Here is a 15237-nt window from a genome sequence, read left to right as displayed (position 1 = left end):
GCCAGAACATAGAATAGTTCTGCATACACAAGAATTATTCAAAAATTATATGTTGAATGAGAACACAAATACTATTAAAAAGCTGCTCATTTGTTTTTTATAAAGAGAAAAAAATTATTATATGAATATGCTTTTTACAGTATATACGGACAAACAACAGGGATATTTTTCTATCACAAAACTATGCAATGTCGTTTGTTTGTTTAACATTTATGGATCTATAGTTTTTACTGCTTTGGTGAACATTTTGATATTTCTCATTGTTTCAGAGATACTTTTACAACAAAATGTTTCAAAATACTCAAAGAATTCTGTGGGAGGCAAGGCTTTTTACATAAACATGTCAACAAAATGTGCAGAATGAAAATAATCGAATATAATTTTTTTTGCCTTTGCAGTGTTTTATTTTGAGCTGATAAAACAGATCTTTTCACAAAATAGTTTCATATACAAAAATATATTTGATTTGATAAATATAATAATACACTTTGAATGCATTTTATGCTAACTGTATGATACCATGGACATACGTGGAAACATCTTCATTTAATTCATTCATGCATTCACTTTGAAAAATGGCCTAGAAATGTAAAATTATCTATGACTTAGCTGAAACTGACTGCTGTGCATTCCGCTAGGCACTGAGGATGAATGGGAAAAGGCCAGTTTCCTGTGTTTGAAGAACTCACAAAAGATGGGGAAAATACAGCTGATCATTCATTCAGCCAGTATTCACTGTGTGCTCAGTCTGTTTCAGACACAGACTAAAGCCACACTGCACTAAATTGCAGGAACAAGAGCTTGAGCATACATACCTGCACCCTGAACTCAAGAAATTTCAATATTTATAGAATTAAAAACAATTAGCTGAGCCATAGAGTTGAATGAACCTAAAATATTTTTTGTTAGCATGTAAACAAATATTCATCTTTATTTATGCAGGGGCTTCCCTGGTGGCTCAGATGGTAAGGAATCCTCCTGCAATGCAGGGGATATGGGTTCAGTGCATGGATTGGGAAGATCCCCTGGAGAAGGGAATGACTACCCACTCCAGTATTAAGGCCTCCATGGACAGAGGAGCCTGGCAGCCTACAGTCCATGGGGTTGCAAAGAGTCAGACACGATTGAATGACTTTAACTTCACTTATTTATGCAAGTTCATTTTATAAATGATTGAAAGAGCATACCTGGTGTTCTCGCTTTCATAAGTAATCTGACATATGTTCCTTTCCACATGGCTTGAATTTTAATTGCCGCTGCTACTTCCTCTGGAGAATACTCTTTATCGCTTGTTGGCACATTGTACTTAGCATCTACCCATTCCGCTAGAAAGAGAAAAACAAACTTTGGACTGAAAGTTAATCTAATCTCTACTTCAATTTTCACTGCCTTTAACTTTTAAGGCCATCTGATGTGTCAAGTGCCACAATGATTTGTTCTTATATTTAACATTGCCTTCTGCAGGTGGTTCCTTTTTAGAATATAAACATTCTGGAGAAGGGAAATAGTAAATATTGACACTTTAGTCAAATACTGTTGAATTCCTCTGTGAAAATAGCAAGAAGGATCTCTTAAAGTTGAAAAAAAAATGTTAAAATCGTGGGAATAGAGCATTGGAAAAGGAAGAAATGAAGGTTTCTGAGACCAGAATATCTTCCCAGAATTCCTCAAGTTGTACTATATACATAGGTGACGGTCTGCTTTTTAAGGTCAGAAACAAATAAAACTGGGATATTCTGGGCTCCCCTGGAAATACGTGGAACAGGGGACCATGTCAGATCTTCGGAAACTTTTGAGCTTTCTCAGGGCAATGCTTGAACTCTACAACTGTCAATACTGAATTATTCTACTTACACCACAGAAATTTTGGGTGCATTTTTCTCAAATTACGTATCCTAAATAAAGCTAGGAATTTCCTGGTCACGTAAACACCTAAAATTAATGAGTACCTAAAGAAGCCTCTTCCAAAGAAGAATCGAGTAAATCCAAGTGCAAAACCACAGCACGGAATGCAAATTTGGTGTTGGGTGGAGGTTTTGTTATTTGAGCTTTCTTCATTAAACGCCATAAAGAAATATGAAAAACCTGAAAAAGATTAAATGTATTAGTATATTTTCTAAATCAAGAAAATACTCTTACCTAGTCAGAGAGGCTCTAAAAACCTTTCTATTTCTCAGATATACACACCATCTAACAGAAGACTCTTTGAAGACTCCCTCATCTGGTAAGAGACCAAATTTATTTAACATCTGATAAATTTTAACTTAATAAGATTTAATCAACACAATGTTTATAATATATATTCAACCAAAATTAATATTAAATTAATTGAGGTGATACAGTGTAAGATAAAAAATAATGTTCTTATGCCTAAGCGACTTAAATACCAGGTTTCTCTTATTCTGAGATGCCATGTATTGTAAGATACACTATTAATTCATGTGCTTCAAGAAAGAAAATATGCCACTCAAGATTTTTATCACTTTCCATCACTTGTGAGTATTTATTTCCTATTGAAAAATCTCTTTTAAATTTATTTAGGCATAACTTCTTCATCATATATCACATTTAAACATATATGAAAAAATAAAATAAGCTACATATATTGATTAAGTATTCCAAAAACATATTCATACTCAGACTCCTACTCTTGCAAATCACTTTTTGCAAGCACTTAACATGTGTGTTTTCTATACAGTTATATTATTTGTGTTGTCAAGAGATGCACCATTGCCTCAAGAGCTTTCTTATTTTGTCCCTGGATATTTTCTCAAGCCACTGACTCTCATTCAGGAAGTGTTGATGCCAATTCATTGTTTATTTCACCAAAGAGGACTGATGGAAGGTTTCTAGACTACAACCAGAACACATATTCCTTCTTTCAAGTTCTTTTTTTTCATGATTTTTATACAGAAATGTTGACAGATTCCACATATCCAATCACACTATTATTGGTGATGATAACCAACCACGGCACATTTCTGCTTGTTTACTTGTAGCTATTTACATGTTCACAGGGAGTAAAGCACTTGATGGATTAGGTAGGGCTGAAGTGAAATGAAGTGAAAGTCGCTCAGTTGTGTCCGACTCTTTGCAACCCCATGGACTGTACAGTCCATGGAATTCTCCAGGCTAGAATACTGGAGTGGGTAGCCGTTCCCTTCTCCAGAGGATTGTCCCAACCCAGGGATCGAACCCAGTCTCCCACATTGCAGGCAGATCCTTTACCAACTGAGCCACCAGGGAAGCCCTAGGTAGGGCCCCCCTGGGCACTATTTGTGGTGACTTTCACCCAATTATACCTCTCCCTCTCCCTGAGCTCTTAGGAAGTCATTCTGATCTGAGGAAAACCCCTTTCCCTTCGTGCACACGGTCACCCCAAATGCCAGGTGAATTTAGGATTCACTATGTGTAACAAATGGTGCCATCAAATCCTTCTACTTAAGGACTGTTTATCATTTATCTTGAGAATATGTATGTAATGGACTCTATATGACGAACTATACAAAAGAGAAATGTCCTTGGGTCTTTGCAATCTCTTTAGTAGATTGCCCTTGACGTGTATCACATTCTAGTTTAAGGTTTATGCAACGATTTTCTTTTTCTTCTACTTTTGTGGAGTTTTTCTTGGTTTGAAGATTGTTCTTAATTGTCTTTCCCCAACAACACCTTATGCTCAGTTAAAGTGGAATAACAGGGAAATTAAATTTCTAGTATAAATAATTTCTAATATAATTGTACCTTATATATTGTACATACTGTTTGCTTATATGAAATTAAAAATTGGCTGAGTGAAATGATTCTAGACAGAGACCATGCACCCTTCACAAAAGTTAACTCAAAATTAAAAAATAAATAAATAAACAGTAGACTGAAATGTACAATGTAAAAGAATAAAATTTCTAGAAGATAAGATAGGAGAATATCTAGATGACCTTGGGTAGGGCAGTGCCTTTATGTATTCATCACTAAAGCCATGACACATAAGAGAAAGAATTGATAAGCTAGACTTCACTAAAATTAAAACTTCTGCTTTGTAAAGAAAATGTCAAGAGAATGAGAAGACTTTGACTTCTCTAATGACTTCATAGACTGGGAAAAAATATTTGCAAAAAGAATACTTAAAAGGCAATGATAAGAAAACAAACAACCTGATTAAAAATGGGCCAAAGACTTTAACAGACACCTCACCAAAATAGATATACAGATGGCAAATAAGCATATCAAAAGATGTTTCACACTGTATGTCATCAGGGATATGCAAATTAAGATGACTTACCACTGTGCTTTAGAAGAGCCCAAATCTGGAACACTGACAACACCAAATTCTGACTAGAATATGGAATATCAGAAACTCTCAATCATTTTGATGGGAATGAAAAATGGTACAACCACTCTTGAAGAGTCTGATGATTTTTATAAAGCTAAACATACCCTATTATACGATCCAGCAATTACACTCCTTTGTATTTACCCGAGGGGATTGAAAATGTATGTCCGCCCAAAAACTTGTACACAGTTGTTTACAGCCACTGCATTCATAGATGCCAAAACTTGGAACCAACAAAGATGTTCTTCAGTAAGTGAATAAATAAACTGTGCTATATTCAGACAATGGAATATTGTTCAGAACTAAGAAGAAATGGGGCTCCCCAGGTGGTGCTGGTGGTAAAGAACCCTCCTGCCAATGCAGGAGGCATAAGAGAAGTGGGTTCAGTCCCTGGTTGGGGAAGATCCCCTGGAGAAGGAAATGGCAACTCACTCCAGTATTCTTGCCTGGAGAATCCCATGGACAGTGGAGCCTGGTGGGCTATAGTCATAGGGTCTCAGAGGTGGATATGACTGAAGCAACTTAGCACACAAGAAGAAATGACTTATGAAGTCATGAAAAGACAGGGAGGGAACTTAAATACCTATTTCTAAGTCAAAGAAGCCAATCTGGAAAGACTACATTATGACATTTTGGAAAAGGCAAAACTATGGAGACAATAAAGAGATCAGTGTGTGCCAGGGCTTGGGGGAGGGAAGGGATGAGTAGGCAGAACACTTAGGACTTTTAAAGCAGTGAAATTACTATGTATGATACTACAATGATAGATCTATGTCATTATACATTTGTCCAAGCCCATAGAATGTATGCCAAGAGTGAATTCTAATGTAAATTGCAGACTTTGGGCTCATCAGTTGTAAGAAATGTACAACTCATGGGGGATGCTGGTAAGTAATGGGGGAGGTGTGTGGGGGGTAGGGGATATATGGGATGTCTCCATGCCTTCTGCCCAATTTTGTGATGAACCTGCAACTACTCCAAAAATTGTCTTTAATAAAACAAATTTTAACTGGGTATCCTGTGTTTTAATTTCTAACTCTAGCAACACTACTCCCCAGGGGCTATTTGACAATATCTGAAACCATTTTTAGTTGTCACAACTAGTGTTTGGAGGGTGTAGGCAAGCCATGATGCCACTGACAGTTCAGGACCACAACAAAAATCAACTGAAAGGTCGATAGTGAACAGGGGTGCCACTCTCTGTTTTGTATCCCTCCTTTAAGGCTTTCAGGAAAGGAGGATGGCAAAAGTAGGAAGTCAATACATACCTGGAGTAATGGGCAAATTTGGCCTTGGAGTACAGAATGAAGCAGAGCAAAGGCTCGTAGAGTTTTTCCAAGAGAATGCACTGGTCATAGCAAACACCCTCTTTCAACAACACAATAGAAGACTCTACATATGAACATCACCAGATGGTCGACACTGAAATCAGATTGATTATATTCTTTGCAGCCAAAGATGGAAAAGCTCTGTACAGTCAGCAAAAACAAAACTGGGAGCTGACTATGGCTCAGATCATGAAATCCTTATTGCCAAACTCAGACTTAAATTGAAGAAAATAGGGAAACCATCTAGACCATTTAGGTTTGACTTAAATTGAATCCTTTACAACTATACAGTGGAAGTGACAAATAGATTCAAAGGTTAGAGTGTCTGAAGAATTACAGACGGAGGTTCATGATGTTGTAGAGGAGACAGGGATCAAGACCATTTCCCCAAGAAAAATAAATGTAAAAAGGCAAAAAGGTTGTCTGAGGAGGCCTTACAAACAGCTATGAAAAGAAGAGAAGTGAAAGGAAAAGAAGAAAAGGAAAGGTATACCCATTTGAATGCAGAGTTCCAAAGAATAGCAAGGAGAGATAAGAAAGCCTTCCTTAGTGATCACTGCAAAGAAATAGAGGAAAACAATAGAATGAGAAAGACTAAAGATCTCTTCAAGAAAATTAGAGATACCAAGGGAACTTTTTATGCAAAGATGGACACAATAAAGGACAGAAATGGTATGGACCTAACAGAAGCAGGAATACACAGAAGAAATATACAAAAACATCTATATGACCCAGATAATCACAATGGTGTGATCACTCACTTAGAGCCAGACCTTCTGGAAGTCAAGTGGACCTTACAAAGCACCACTATGAACAGAGCTAGTGGAGGTGATGGAACTCCAGTTGAGCTACTTCAATTCTTAAAAGATGATGCTATGAAAGTGCTGCATTCAATATGCCAGCAAATTTGGAAAACTCAGCAGTGACCACAGGACTGGTCAAGGTCAGTTTTCATTCCAATCCCAAAGAAAGGCAATGCCAAAGAATGTTCAAATCACCACATAATTGCACTCATCTTACATGCTAACAAAATAATGCTCAAAATTCTCCAAAGCAGGCTTCAACAGTATGTGAACTATGAACTTCCAGATGTTCAAGCTGGATTTAGAAAAGGCAGAGGAACCAGAGATCAAATTGCCAACATCCATTGGATCATCAAAAAAGCAAGAGAGCTCCAGAAAAACATCTACTTCTGCTCCATTGACTATCCAAAAGCCTTTGACTGTGTGGATCACAACAAACTATGGAAAATTCTTCAAGAGATGGGAATACCAGACCACATGACCTGCCTCCTGAGAAATCTGTATGTTGGTCAGGAAGCAACAGTTAGAACTGGACATGGAACAACAGACTGGTTCCAAATCAAGAAAGGAGTATGTCAAGGCTGTATATTGTCACCCTGTTTATTTAACTTATATGCAGAGTACATCATGAGAAATGCTGGGCTGGATGAAGCACAAGTTGGAATCAAACATTGCCAGGAGAAATATCAATAACCTCAGATATGCAGATGACACCACCCTTATGGCAGAAAGGGAAGAAGAAATAAAAAGTGTCTCTAAGAAAGTGAAAGAGGAGAGTGAAAAAGTTAGCTTAAAACTCAACATTCAGAAAACTAAGATCATGGCATCTGGTCCCATCACTTCATGGCATATAGATGGGGAAACAGTGGAAACAGTGTCAGACTTTATTTTAGGGGGCTCCAAAGTCACTGCAGATGGCGACTGCAGCCATGAAATTAAAAGACGCTTACTCCTTGGAAGAAAAGCTATGACCAACCTAGACAGCATACTAAAAAGCAGAGACATTACTTTGCCAACAAAGGTCTGCCTAGTCAAAGCTATGGTTTTTCCAGTGGTCATGTGAGAGTTGGACCATAAAGAAAGCTGAACGCCAAAGAATTGATGCTTTTGAACTGTGGTGTTGGAGAAGACTCTTGCGAGTCCTTTGGACTCTTGCAAGGAGATCCAACCAGTGCATCCTAAAGGAGATCAGTCCTGAGTGTTCATTGGAAGGACTGATATTGAAGCTGAAATTCCAATCCTTTGGCCACCTGATGCAAAGAACTGACTCATTGGAAAAGACCCTGATTCTGGGAAAGATTGAAGACGGAAGGAGAAGGGGACAACAGAGAATGAGATGGTTGGATGGCATCACTGACTCAATGGACATGAGCTTGAGTAAGCTCCAGGAATTGGTGATGGACAGGGAGGCCTGTTGTGCTGCAATTCGTGGGGTTGCAAAGAGTTGGACATGACTAAGTGACTGAACTGACTGAACTGAAAGCTAGGATGCTGCTTAGCCCCAAAAGTGTGAGGAAATATTGATACCTCGAGAGCATCCACCTATCAGTGGGGAAGGAGTTGGTGGATAAATAGTACAGTCACCTCATCCTTTAGTAGGATGTTTCTGAGGGATACCCTCCACAGTTCACCAGGATCCCCTGGAGGACTGAGCCCCAGTAACCCACAGCAATCATTATCATATCCTTTAACAAATATGCTTTTCTTTCTCATTTCATTCTTCCTAGTCTCTCATTTCTGCTTGCTGTCATCACTTTCCAAATTGTCTTCATCCAAAACATTCTCTCAGCTCTGATTTAGGGGATCTTATCTAATATGAGATATATTATTACAAATAGAACATATTCTTCTAGGAACTGTATAGCCTGAACATACTTACCCTGAAGTGCTGTGCAGTTAGTTCTTTATCCTGGAGGGGGATAGGGTAGTGAGCTGTTTGTAGATCCTTCAGGGCTGCAGAAAGTTTAGCCTTATCTTTGAAATTAGCAATCACATGTCCAACAGCTTTCAAAATTGTTAAAGCCTGCTCTGTAAATCGGTAGCTCTCCTGTGAAGACCAAGCATAGTACTCAGCTTCATTTTTGTTTATTTAGGTGTAATTAAGTTTACAAAGATTTCGTTTCTGTTAATATATTAAAAATCTGTTACGTGACTGACTCAGCAGTTATTTATGGAAAATTTACTTGATCAAAGTATTTCACCAGGAGTCATGATCAGAGAGATGTTAAACAAGGAACCTGATTCTTGCTCTTGTAGGAACACACAGAAAGAACACCAACCCCACTGGGGGCCATGGGCAATTTCTCCACAGTATTAATATCCAACCTTTGTTCTGAAGAACGTCTAGGAATTAGTCTGACAGCTGTGTGGTATCTGATGACTGAAGGGCAGAGAAGAGTTCAGGGAGAGAGCAATTAAAAAAAAAAAAGAAAGAAGAGGCAAGAGGGTGAACTAGCATGTCTTCCTTCTGCTATAAATGCTGAAGAAACAATAAAGCAAGGAGGCGACAGGGATACCAGGAAGGGACTTATTTTTAAAGATGGAGAAAACCCTGAGGTGTTGCAGATGATGGAGAAATTGCAGAGCAGAGGGTGCTTACAGGCAGCCTGAAGAGGGTCATGCAGGAGGATAACTTTGTAAAGTCTGCTTTTGCCCCTTTCCTTAGGGGCACTAACATCACTCCGCAGTTCCCTGTAGAAATTCTAAGGACTAGTCCAGCAGGAATAGCATGAGAATGGAGCAAGAAGCTGATGAAAACAGAGGCAATTGACTCGCCATATTAATGCATTTACTTCCCCCTGACCTTCTCCCAATCCCCTCAACGCTTTGGAAAAATGTCTTCTTAATAGTTTCTCCCTGAAATGAAACCATGACCCGAAAAGTCACCTGGTTAAGTGGTAGCATTGGGAGTGATCAAGAATGGCTCTGAGAAGCTTGAGTCTCTCTGCTTTTGAACCAATCTATAGCCCCCTTTCCTTCTTGATTAGAAGTGAAGACTACTGGGGCCCAAAAGTCAGCCCCAATAACTTTTATAAGATGGAGGATAATCACAGGAAAATACGAGTTCACAGACCCGAACAGTTAATTAGGGAATTAAATCACCTAAAAAAACAAACTGCTTCCATTTCCTGACTATTGTAAACAGTTTTGCTATGAACATTGGGGTGCATACATCTTTTTGAATATAAGCCCAGGACATATGTCCAGGAGCTGGATTGCTGGATCATATGGTAGTACTTTGCCAACAAAGGTTCATCTAGTCAAGGCTATGGTTTTTCCTGTGGTCATGTATGGATGTGAGAGTTGGACTGTGAAGAAGGCTGAGTGCCGAAGAATTGATGCTTTTGAACTGTAGTGTTGGAGAAGACTCTTGAGAGTCCCTTGGACTGCAAGGAGATCCAACCAGTCCATTCTGAAGGAGATCAGCTCTGGGATTTCTTTGGAAGGGATGATGCTAAAGCTGAAACTCCAGTACTTTGGCCACCTCATTCGAAGAGCTGACTCACTGGAAAAGACTCTGATGCTGGGAGGGATTGAGGGCAGGAGGAGAAGCAGGCTAAGCAGGACAGAGGATGAGATGACTGGATGGCATCACTGACTCGATGGACTCTGGGAGTTGGTGATGGACAGGGAGGCCTGGAGTGCTGCGATTCATGGGGTCGCAAAGAGTCGGACTCAACTGAGCGACTGATCTGATCTGATGGTAGTCCTATTTTTAGTTTTTTAAGGGCTTCCCTCGTAGCTCAATTGGTGAAGAATCTGCCTGCAATGCAGGAGACACAGGTTCAATTCCTGAGTCAGGAAGATGCCCTGGAGAAGGAACTGGGAACCCATTCCAGTAGTCTTGCCTGGAGGATCCCATGGACAGAGGAGCCTGGCAGGCTACAGTCAATGGGGTCAAAGAGTTGGACATGAATTAGTGACTAAAGCACCACCACCATGGAACCTCCATACTGTTGTTCTACATAGTAGCTGTATCAATTTACATTCTAACCAACTGTGTAGGAAGGTTTCCTTTTCTCCATACTCTCTCCAGTACTTATTTTTTGTAGATATTTTGATGGCCATTTTGACTTATGTGAGGTGGTACCTCATTGTGGTTTTGCTTTGCATTTCTCTAATAATTAACAATGTTGAGCATCTTTTAAAATACCTGTTAATCTTCTCAATGTCTTCTTTGAAGAAATGTCTATTGAGGTCTTCTGCCTATTTTTTATTAGGTTGCTTTTTAACATTGAGTTGTATGAGCTGTTTGTATATTTTGGAAATTAACCCCTTGTCAGTCACATCATTTGCAAATATCTCCAGTTCCATAGACTGTCTTTTCATTTTGTTGGTTTCTTTTGCTGTGCAAAAGCTTTTTCTTTTTTATTTTATTTTATGTTTAAACTTTACATAATTGTATTAGTTTTGCCAAATATCAAAATGCAAAAGCTTTTAAGTTCGATATGTGCACCCCAGTGTTCATAGCACTATATACAGCAGCCTAAATGTCCATCAGTCGATGCATGGATACAGAACTGGAATATTACTCAGCCATAAGAAGAATGAAAAGCTGCCATTTGCAGTAACATGGATGGGCCTACAGAATATCATAGTGATTAAGTACACAAATACTGTGTGATATCACACTTGGAATAAAATACATAAGTACAAATGGATCTATTTACAAAACTGAAACCTCATAGACATAGAAAACAAACTATGACTAACCAAAGGCAAACAGGTAGGGGAGGGAAAAATTAGGAGTGTGGGTTTAATGGATACACACTGCTACATATAAAATAGATAAGAAACAACGACTTACTATATAACACAGGGGACAATATTCAATATCTTCTAATTAGCCTATAATGGAATATAATCTGAAAAAATATATATTAAAACTGAAACACTTGGCGGAACAGCTGAAACTAACATGATACTGTAAATCAGTTCTACTTCAATTCAAAAAAATAAAAAAGAAACAAATTAGATAAGCCATACTATGTAAAAAAAATTTTTTTTTGTTTATTTGTTTGGTGTTTGAAGCAGAGAAAGGTTTATTTCAGGGCCACACAAGGAGGTGGTGGCTCATGCTCTAAAAATCCCCAAGTTTCCTGAAGTTTTTTTTTTTTTAATATTATAATATCATTATGTGTGCTCAGTCACTCAGTCTTATCTGACTCTTTGAAGTCCCATGGATTGTATCTCAGCAGGCTCCTCTGTCCATGGAATTTTCCAGGCAAGAATACTGGTGTGGGGTGCCATTTCCTCCTCCAGGGGGTCTTCCCAACTCAGGGATCGAACCTGAGTCTCTTGTGTCTCTTACATTGGCAGGGGGATTCTTTACCACTTAAGCACATTTATTATTCATCTAAATCATATAATGTTGGCAGTTAAGTTGGCTGCCTTTATTTTATAGTTATCTTGAAGAATCGGACATGACTGAGTGACTAACACTTTCACTTTATGCAGTTTTATTTATACAGTTTCTTTTAGATAACACTGATTTATTCAGGTAAAAATAATTTTTTTAAAGAAGAGAAAAAACAAGAATTTAAAATAAGCAGGGTAAATCTAATTAAGGGTTTAAGGGACATAGACGGTGGGCTTGATGATCTTCCTTCTGTGTCTATTGAGCAGGAGTTAGGTCTGATGAGAGGTGATGCAGAAAGAGAAGGGGCAGCCATAGGGCATCCTTCAGGACCACTGCCTGGAGAGGGAAGAACGCATGACTGGAGCGTATCTGGGCCATGAAAACGTGAGCACGGAGTTGGTTTTGAGCCGTCCTGCTACTGCTCTGGACAAGTTTACTGACTGGCTAAGTGGATCTCATCTCACTAATATGAAGTTGTGATATATGGAGATAGATTAGAGGAGCAGGTAAAGCTGAATTATGCAGTAGAAAGGCCCTATAAATACTTGTCTCCCAAAATGCATATGCATGTGTCTGAAGATGTCCTTGAGAGGATGTCTAAACCAAGACAGGACCTGAAGGAAGATTTATTTATCTCTCTTTTCTTTCAGACTCTGTCAGAGCCAGTAGCTAGAAAAACCAAGAGGTTAAGAGCAGATGAAGAAATCACTGACCCTTTCGTGGATCCTCTCTCCCTGAATCCCAGAGTCCCTTCCTTAGGACAAAGAAAGAGGAAAGGAACATTTAAAATATCAAAAATTTAACCTGCATTGAAAAAGTCCGTACTGATCCTTTATGTTTCTCAAGGGAACAATAATATTGATACTATGGGATCTGCCTTAGGTGTTAATAGATGTGTAAGGGAATTCAACAGAGCAGAGGTGAGTAAATAAAATAAAATGAAATAAAATAATAATTATTTTTAAAATAAAATGATTTTATTTGTATCCCTACAGAGTTAAGACTGCTTATTAACATGTTGTATTTGAGAATTTCTTACAGAATATACTTAGTAGTTTTAAAAAGTAAACAAATGAGTAAGCTGAATAAAAAAATAGAAATATTATTTAGTTCAAGATCTTTGAAACTAAAGCACACACACAAAAATCACAGTTGCTAACCAACTTACCGGCTCAAAGTTGGGTAGCACAACATCTTCATCCCCAATGACGAAGGTCACCATGCTGCAGATGTGTATGGAGTGGCCCACGGGGGAGTATGCGGTGAAGAGCAGCATGTGTCTCCTAAAGAGAGTGGACACTATATATAGATCGAGGGTATCCTTTGTTGTAGTCCTTGCCTCTGTTAGCTTCTTGATGATACTTTGTGCTCAAATGAAGTCAAAGGTTAGTATGGGCTGAATTTTGTAACAGATGAGGTAATGACTGATGAATTTTTACTCTGAAAGAACCCTCAGAGAGCATGGAATCTATATTTCACTAATTATGTTGGATAAAAGCAGTCACACTAAATGACAAAGTTGCACATATTGGAGACATCTCCCATGCACTGCTGCTGCTGCTAAGTCGCTTCAGTCGTGTCCAACTCTGTGCGACCCCATAGATGGCAGCCCACCAGGCTTCCCCGTCCCTGGGATTCTCCAGGCAAGAACACTGGAGTAGGCTGCCATTTCCTTCTCCAGTGCATGGAAGTGAAAAGTGAAAGTGAAGTCGCTCAGTCATGTCTGACTCCTAGTGACCCCATGGACTGCAGCCCACCAGGCTCCTCCATCCATGGGATTTTCCAGGCAAGAGAACTGGAGTGGGGTGCCATTGCCTTCTCCGCCCATGCACTGCAGACATATTGCAAAAGACTGGTCCTGATTTTCACCTCACAACAGTAATAATTCACATTGGCCAAGTGCATTGTAGATTTCATAGTCATTTTCTCACAAATGCATAGCTTCATGTATGTTACTTATGTCTCTCCTACCAGGTTGTAGCACCATGGAGAGGACTGAGAGCATGTCTTAAAGCTTCGTGGTGGCTGCTTAGGTCCTTTTGGGGGGAAATGTAGATAGAAGTAGTAAATTGTGAAAGTGTTTAGCTGCTCAGTTGTATCCTACTCTTTGTGACCCCATGGACTGTAGTGTAGTCGGCCAGGTTCCTCTGTCCATGGAATTCTCCAGGCATGAATACTGGAGTGGTTTGCCATTCCCTTCTCCAGGGGATCTTCCTGACCCAGAGATTGGACCCAGGTCTCCTGCATTGCAGGCTGATTCTTTACTGTCTGAGCCACCAGGGAAGCCCAGATAAAAGTAGATTCTTTATCAGTTCCTCATCCTTGGTCATCTTGATGAATGAGCACTCAGACAGAATAATGATCTCTGGAAGAATCTTTCCATACTAGAGTTTTTAGGGGAGATGTGAAAAATATAGTATTTTTAAAATTCATTATTCCTCTAGGAATATTAGATGCTTGCCATAGATTATTTTAGCACTTTATCTTGTTGCTTGGGTTTTGCTTTTTGAATAAGAGCCATAAATTTTCATTAATCACATAGAATATCATGATTGATCTTGGGAAATTCAGCAAAATATTTATCTTATCTGAAATATGAGGTAATATTTTGAACTTATCAAAAATCATGAAAACTTTTCAACTATATATCTTTTCTTTAAAATGGAAAATGTGATGTGTTTAACCAATTGTATCTTAACTTAAAATAAAACTACAGGTAAAATTAAAAATAACTACAGGTAAAACTATAGATTTATAGAAAAAATGCTATTTTTCAGCCTGTTTTTAAATAAAATCATGGTCCTTATTAAGAACTATGGCATAATAAAACAAAAAAATCATTTTAATAAATTAATTTTAGGAAATACTGGGTTAAACACGTTTAAAATGTACTCTTTACTAAACACGTTTCAGATTCTTTGACAATTACACATCTTCCAAAAGATACAGCATTTCTCCAGTTTATTCATTCCCAGAATTATTTTTCTCAAGAATCATGATGATAGACCTATACTTTGTGAAATCATTGTAGGAAACAACATATTAGATTCCGTATTGTTTCATTATCTAGTAGTCAAAAGTTTACAAGTCTTCAAATAATACTTAGTATTGGAAAAATAAAGTCACTGCATACCCAACAGGCAGGCGAACCACTGTAGCCTTGGTAGCATAGGTGTGAATTGTCACAACAAGATCACGTGGCCTCAGAGATTTCCAAGAAATTGTCTCAACTGTAAGTAGTCCAGGCTCTATGGGAGGGCTGTTCTTTGTTAAAGCTTTAGGAAAAGTTAAAAAAATTATATATATATATATAAAATTTGATTGTTGGCCATCACTAGTACTGCTTTTTTATCAATATGACATTAATAATATAATTATAATGATATTAACAACAACCAACAATTAGACATATTCTGA

At 38.3% G+C, this 15237-nt stretch overlaps 1 protein-coding gene across 4 annotated transcripts in view; it reads right to left on the bottom strand.

Annotated features, from left to right (window-relative positions):
* Positions 1 to 15237, bottom strand: part of ADGB (androglobin) — a 198147-nt gene that overhangs the window by 66754 nt on the left and 116156 nt on the right. For all 4 annotated transcript variants that reach the window (XR_003036243.2, XM_024996676.2, XM_059889738.1 and 1 more), the window contains 5 exon segments: positions 14954 to 15095; positions 12989 to 13103; positions 8341 to 8508; positions 1950 to 2085; positions 1188 to 1325 (listed from right to left, as the gene is read on the bottom strand). Coding sequence is in view for 3 of the 4 variants with exons in the window: in XM_024996676.2 (XP_024852444.1) it covers positions 1188 to 1325; positions 1950 to 2085; positions 8341 to 8508; positions 12989 to 13103; positions 14954 to 15095 (699 nt within the window). In the remaining variant the exon portion in view is untranslated.

Source organism: Bos taurus, chromosome 9, assembly GCF_002263795.3.
Source record: "Bos taurus isolate L1 Dominette 01449 registration number 42190680 breed Hereford chromosome 9, ARS-UCD2.0, whole genome shotgun sequence".
Taxonomy (NCBI): domain Eukaryota; kingdom Metazoa; phylum Chordata; class Mammalia; order Artiodactyla; family Bovidae; genus Bos; species Bos taurus.
The sequence above is the reverse complement of the archived record's forward strand: the minus strand, read 5'-3'. Positions and strand labels throughout refer to the sequence as shown.